Here is a 7,168-nt window from a genome sequence, read left to right on the forward strand (position 1 = left end):
CCTGTGAGATGGATGCGGAAGATGATGACTTGAAGCCTGTGATCAGGAAAGCTTTTGAGTATCAACCTGGGCAGCAGAAACAGGAGCAAGAGGAGGAGGAGGAGGAGGAGGAAGAGCAGAACAAGGAGGAGAAAGATATTCGATGTTACAAGAGTGATGACAATTGCACAAGTAAGCTGAAAATGTTGTAATATCTTCACAGAATTCATTTGTCAGGTGGCCTTCAAAGGAAGTGTTTATTTTTGTCATAAAACTGGAAATTTTTAGTGATAGGTATTTGGCCATTTTGGTCTTAAAAACTTAGGATCTTAATAATGTTTTCTGCTTAGAGGTGCTACTGGAGCCATTAATCTCTTCTAGTTTATTAGAAGTCAGTGGTAGCTTCAGATATTTTGGGTTTTGTTTTTCTGTTGTGTTTACTACTTTTGTTATTCCTGACCTATTAGTATTATAAGCTATTTCTTGTGTTCAGAAAACAAACATTTTCCAGTCTGAAGCCCTGCAGCCATTATGTTGCCAGAAACATTATGTCCCTGCAACAGGGCATTTCATACTCAGCAAAGCAGGGGTATCATTGGAATATTGTCCAAGATTGGTTTTGTATCCACAGTAAAGGATACAAGCAAAAAGTCCAATGTGATTTACATGGGAATGTTTGTTTCTGTTCAGCACTGTTGGTAATTCAGTGAAACGTTTGTTTTCAGGGGCACAGTATGCCTTCAGCACTGGCGTCCCTATTTTTTTTACCCACGAGAGAGAGGGATAATTTTAACTATGTTCTTTCAAAGCTGCTTATCTAGTTTGATTTCAAGAATGTTTCCTGGCAGAAAAGCTAATGGACAGATAGTGAAACTACTCATGAGCTCTTCGGAACGTATACTCATCCCTTGACCTCCTGGCTCTCAAATTACGCTTATCAGTTTTAATTCCACAATGGATGACTGGAATCTCAGGTCTATATATTTTCTCTAAGAAGCCAGTGGGTACTATTTTAGTGTTTTCATAATTGCATGGGAAGTTTAATCTTTGCTGCCCGCAGTTGAGAGGTCATGCACTGATTTCTGTTCTAAACAGCTCTTGTGTGACTAGAGCAACCATGCTTACGAATGTTGATGCTGTTACAAACCAGTGCACAGGTATATTAGAATATTACTGCTTTTTTCCGCTTCTCAACAGAAATTAATTAAACTAATAGTAGCAAATTCAGAGTGTTCCAGCTATGTCCCAGTGGTCAGCTTTGCACTGCTTTAACTAGACCGATATTGCATATTTGTCCATGGGCCATGTCATCACGTTAATTGACTATAGAAGTGTTATAACACTATAGTGAGAGGCAGAACTTGGCAGAGGAGTAGTGCTGAAGCCATTAAACTCCCAGGTGAAGCATATTGTATTCTGAGATTTCTCCCTTTTTCTGGTGTATATGTAAGTGGTATCTGGGGAGAGAGAAGGGGAGTGAATGTGTTTGGGTAGTTAGTTATAGTTATTGGACATATTTAGAGTTCTGACACATACTCTGTGTTTAATTTCAATTATCTCTTGGTTTTTGTCATGTATTGTGAGCTGTGTCATGATATGCTGCCCATGAGAAGATGCTAGAATTAACCAACCACCTTATTTTTCCAATGTTGGTACTACAGCATGGTTATATGCTTGCTATAGCTTGTCCTCCAGAATGGTCAAACAGGAAACTAAAGACTCTCATGTTACTACTGTCAAAAAAAATTGAATATGCATTAGATCAGTGTCTATATGAAGTGATGCCATACCTCTGTTCTAAAAACAAAGGCTGATAATCAAATATTTGGACAATGTTTTTACTTTAGTTTACATGTCACGTGACTTAAATCTCTGGGATTCTTCTAGTGTACAGATGGTGTTTCTGATGTTAAAAGGCCACCAAACAGGAACAACTTTACGTATCTGTGTGAGTTTGAGCTGTAGATATTATGCCATTCTATTTTTGGTTTGAGATCTGTTTATAACTCTTGCTATGGAGTTTATTAGTACATTTTGAGTTTATAACTTAATTCTGGGTTTATGTTTGAAAATACTTATCATTTTTGTACAAGCTAACATTTTTCTTTTGTCTCTATTGCCTCCCAAAGATAATACAGAGGATGTAGCTGTATTGGAAGAAAGCACTAAAGACAATCTTGAACCCTTAAAGAGTAAGCAGGGTTGGCCCAAAGGAATTAAGCGTGGTCCATCTAAATGGAGGCAAAGCAAAGAAAGAAAACCTGGCTTTAAGCTCAATTTATACACTCCGCCCGAGACTCCTATGGAGCCTGACTATCAGGTGCTGGTGGAGGAACAAAAGGAAGTAGCTGAAGACAAGCCCTGCTCAGTTCCTGCTGTTACAGAGGAAGCAATGAAAGAGCCTGATGAAGTACTACCACCACCAGCTGATGATGAAAAAGAGGTAGAACCTGAACCTGTGCATCTACCCAGTGAACCCTTTGAAAAACAAGAAAACAATATGATGAAAACTGGGGATGAAGAAAAGAATGTAGAAGAAGGTGGAATCAATTTGAAGGATCAAGAAAAAGATAAAGCGGAAGAGGTGTTTCTGCAAAAAGAGGAGTCTGTGCATTTGGATGATCAGGAGGAAGAGGAGGAGGAAGATGAAGAACCTTCTCACAATGAGGATCATGATGCAGATGATGAAGACGATAGCCACATGGGTTCAACAGAAGTGGAGAAAGAAGAATTGCCTGGTGAAGCTTTCAAAGAAATGCTGGAAACACAGCAGTCTTTTTTAGACGTAAATGTTCAGACTGGTAATTCAAATCAAGAGGACTTAATGGATTGTGGTGTTGACCTTGCAGCTGATGAGTGTGAAGGTGACCAGAAAGAGCTTGCTACCGATTCAGACCCAGTGCCTGAATCTGATGATGATAATACGGATAACAACCAGGACCAAAAAGCTGGTGAAGAGTTACATTCCGATTTCAAGGGAGAGAGTACAGAGACCATGGAGATTGATTCAGAGACGGTTCAAGCAGTACAATCTCTGACCCAAGAAGCAAGTGAGCATGAAGATACGTTTCAGGACTGTGCAGAGACTCAAGAGGCCTGTAGAAGTTTGCAAAACTATGCCCATAATGACCAAAGTCCCCAGATGACCGCACTGGATGATTGTCAGCAGTCTGACCACAGTAGCCCGGTTTCATCTGTGCACTCTCATCCCAGCCAGTCGGTTCGTTCTGTTAGTAGTCCAAATGTTGCTCCTTTAGAGAACGGCTATGCTCAGATCAGTCCAGATCAAAGTGCCATTTCTGTGCCGTCTCTTCAGAACATGGAGACCAGCCCAATGATGGATGTTCCCTCAGTTTCTGATCATTCACAACAAGTTGTGGATAGTGGGTTTAGTGACTTGGGGAGCATTGAAAGCACAACAGAAAACTATGAAAACCCAAGCAGTTACGATTCTACAATGGGTAGTAGTATCTGTGGAAACAACTCTTCTCAAAACAGTTGCTCATACAGTAGCCTTACATCTAGTAACTTAACGCAGAGTAGCTGTGCAGTGACGCAGCAGATGTCTAACATGAATGGAAGCTGCAGTATGATGCAACAAACAAACATCAATTCTCCTCCCACTTGTAACGTAAAATCTCCCCAAGGTTGTGTTGTTGAAAGGCCTCCAAGCAGCAACCAACAGTTATCCCAGTGCAGCATGGCCGCTAATTTTACACCACCTATGCAGTTAACTGAAATCCCCGAGACTGGCAATGCTAACATTGGACTATATGAAAGAATGGGGCAGAGTGAGTTTGGAGCAGGGCATTACTCACAGCCATCTGCTACTTTCAGCCTTGCCAAACTGCAGCAGTTAACTAACACGCTTATGGATCATTCTTTGCCTTACAGCCATTCAGCTGCTGTAACTTCCTATGCAAACAGTGCCTCTTTGTCCACCCCCTTAAGTAACACAGGGCTTGTTCAGCTTTCTCAGTCTCCGCATGCTGTTCCTGGAGGACCCCAAGCACAGGCTACCATGACCCCTCCCCCCAACCTGACTCCTCCTCCCATGAACTTACCACCTCCCCTTTTGCAGCGTAATATGACTTCATCAAATATTGGAATATCCCACTCCCAAAGACTGCAGACTCAGATGGCCAGCAAAGGTCATGTTTCTGTAAGAACCAAATCCACACCTCTTCCACCTGCTGCTGCAGCCCATCAGCCACAAATTTATGGGCGTGCTTCACAGACTGTGGCCATGCAAGGGCCTGCACGGACCTTAACGATGCAGCGTGGTATGAACATGAGTGTAAATTTGATGCCAGCCCCAGCTTATAATGTCAATTCAGTGAACATGAATATGAATACCCTTAATGCTATGAATGGTTACAGCATGTCCCAGCCGATGATGAATAGCGGATATCACAGTAATCATGGGTATATGAATCAAACACCCCAGTACCCTATGCAGATGCAGATGGGGATGATGGGAACTCAGCCATATGCACAGCAACCAATGCAGACAGCACCCCACAGTAACATGATGTACACTCCTCCGGGGCATCATGGCTACATGAATACAGGCATGTCTAAGCAGTCTCTTAATGGATCCTACATGAGAAGGTAGGCCCTTTGGAGATACAGACTACCAAACTGGTGTATTGGATTGATCTGCACAAATATCTTTTGGAGAGTACGATTTCAAAACCAGCAATTGGTGTGAATGCAAAAACGTTTGGCACCATTTAAAAGCTGTATGCAGCAGAAAGCCTTATACAAGTTTTTCTTTTTTCTTTATTTCTTGGTTTGGTTTTTGTTTCTTTCTTTTTAACTTTGTGGGATTTAACTTTTCTTCTCTTTTTTTGGGGGGGAATTAGGTGGTTTTCCTTTTTTTTTTTTTTGTTTATTTCAATATGCTTGAAGTTCTCTGGAAAGGAAGAACTCTTTCTATGAACTGCAATTACACAGCAGCTGATGGTTCAGAGCCATTTTATGTGCCTGCTCCCATTCAAAATGTGGATAAATAGACTCCAAAACTATCAGACAGTACTGGATCGTGAGCTTTCTCTCTCTCCTTTCCCCACATGTAAATGCCTTTTAGCAGTTCTTTTATTGTATTCTTTTGTTTCTGAAGGTGACACTTCCGCATGCCGCTAATGTCTTTGTTAGTGACAGTGCATTTTGTAGTACTGTACAAGTGTTGTGCTTAACAGTAAGCCATTTCTTAATTTTTTTGCCTTGATTAGGTTACCCTAGTTTGAGGGGTAAGAAAAACAGAACTATATTTTTGTTAATTATAAACCTTGTAAAAAATAATAAAAAAAGGCTGCGAAAGCTATTCACATTTTGGTTAGTTCCAAGGGTTTTATTGCTGTATGTTTAGTGTAAAGTTGAGACTCTTTTCCATTTTTGTGACCAGTTTCTTTGGGGCTGGGGTAGGAAAAAAGGCAGCTTTCTGTTTTATAAATACTGTTATGTTTTTTCGTTGATTGAAACATCTCAGTGTTTATTTGTCAAGTTTTGAAACATTTTCATATATGTCCAAATACTTGGCAGGATTTAAAAAGAAGTAGTGAATTTGGTGTAAAGTTGCTATTTTATGGAAATGCCTCTAACTTTACATTTTCATTCCATCTGTAGATTTTTCTATCTTTATAAAATATTGGAGTTATTTTTTAAGGGAAAAAATAGAGCAGTAGCGTGTGAATAGCTCAAACTAAGCTTACAAATCGCATGTAAAAAGGCAAAAGTTATTTGTGTCTGTTTATATTGCTTCCTTTTTTGTAGCCTTTGTACCTGTACAGAGTGACTGTAAGGGCCCAACAGAAGAGGCTTGATACATGTAAAAATAGGACCCAGTGACACTCTTGTATTTATCTGTTATCTTTTTAGTCAGTCACTAAAAAAAAAAAAACAACCCAAAAAACCCACCCAAGAAACAAAAATAAAAACTGCAAAAAACAACACCCGTCCCCCCAAGCTGTACATTTTAACATAAAATAAATTATGATGAGCCATTTTTAGCCTCTTGTGTCTTGTCATAGTTTGATGTTGCATGGGAATTACCTCCTGAAACAGTGTTTGTTACAGTGCTCTCACCTGCTCGATCTAAAGCCCATTAAAGTTGATGGGGTTTGGATTAGGCTGTTAGAGCATAAGTGTAGGTTACTCATCATAACTGCATACACCTTGTGAAAATAAAGAGTATCTAAGATTATTTTTTTTAATAATCTTAATAAAATATTGAATAAATATGTATTTAATACATTAAAAGTTTGTCAATATTTAATGTATGAAACTTCTTTCCTCTAGAAAGTGTTAATATTTGTGTAAAAGGGTATATGATAGTAACAGACATGATGTTTGGACTGTATCTTAATGCTAGAATTGTAATCTCTTCCTTTGTCATTGTTGCTGGGTTACAAGACGATGCAAATCTTGTGTTGAACCTCTGAGTTCTGCGTATATGCGCACACACAAACACGTACAATGTATGTGAACACTTCTAATTAGCCATAGAAGGTCTGTAAAAATCAAGAAAGCTGTCTATACATGGAGCTTGTGAGTGGACCAAGTTTATATTGGATGCATGTGAACCTGCACCAAAAAAAAAAAAGCCTTCTAAGAATTTTTCACAGTGCTTCAAATGTGAATGTTGCTGTTGAATCCCTCCTCTGGCCCACTGACACTGCAGGAAGGTTGCTTGCTAAGGCGACAGGCATAATCATCCTGACTGAAAACTCTATTTGTCCCCATTGCAGTACATAAGCAGCTTTACACGTGATATTTCATATGCTCAGAAGTCAGAGAAACATGTATTTCTTTAAATAAAGCCCTTAAAGCGTGTGGTCTTGCCAAATCAAGAATTTGATACTATATGTGCATAACCTGTTTAATTCTAGTATGATGGGGCAGCAGTGGACCTGAATGCTTGTCTAAAATTGCTGGTCAGCTGGTAATTTGGAGTAACTTGTATTGTAGGAGTTCAGAATGCTTGATAAAGGAGCAGACATGAGGGGAGGGGGATTTGTGAGAGCGGCTTCGTGGTATTTTGCTAGCCAGAGTTAAACCACGACAAGACAGTACAATGAAGATCTTTGCTCGTGCACTTACACTGGTAGATTTGGTTTTTGAAGGCAGAGTATTGGTAGTACTTAAACTGTATGTGTGTGTCTTCACAAAGTCACTGTCACCTTTTTTT

At 39.6% G+C, this 7,168-nt stretch overlaps 1 protein-coding gene across 1 annotated transcript in view; it reads left to right on the forward strand.

Annotated features, from left to right (window-relative positions):
* Positions 1–5,984, forward strand: part of LOC104506870 (histone acetyltransferase KAT6B-like) — a 52,303-nt gene extending 46,319 nt beyond the window's left edge. Inside the window, 2 exon segments of the mRNA XM_010147981.1 lie at positions 1–171; positions 2,109–5,984. The exon segment at positions 1–171 is cut by the window's left edge and continues 15 nt beyond it. Coding sequence (XP_010146283.1) covers positions 1–171; positions 2,109–4,594 — 2,657 coding nt within the window. The 3' untranslated portion in view covers positions 4,595–5,984.
* The last annotated feature ends 1,184 nt before the right edge of the window (positions 5,985–7,168 follow it).

This window comes from Eurypyga helias, unplaced genomic scaffold, assembly GCF_000690775.1.
Source record: "Eurypyga helias isolate BGI_N326 unplaced genomic scaffold, ASM69077v1 scaffold683, whole genome shotgun sequence".
Taxonomy (NCBI): Eukaryota; Metazoa; Chordata; class Aves; order Eurypygiformes; family Eurypygidae; genus Eurypyga; species Eurypyga helias.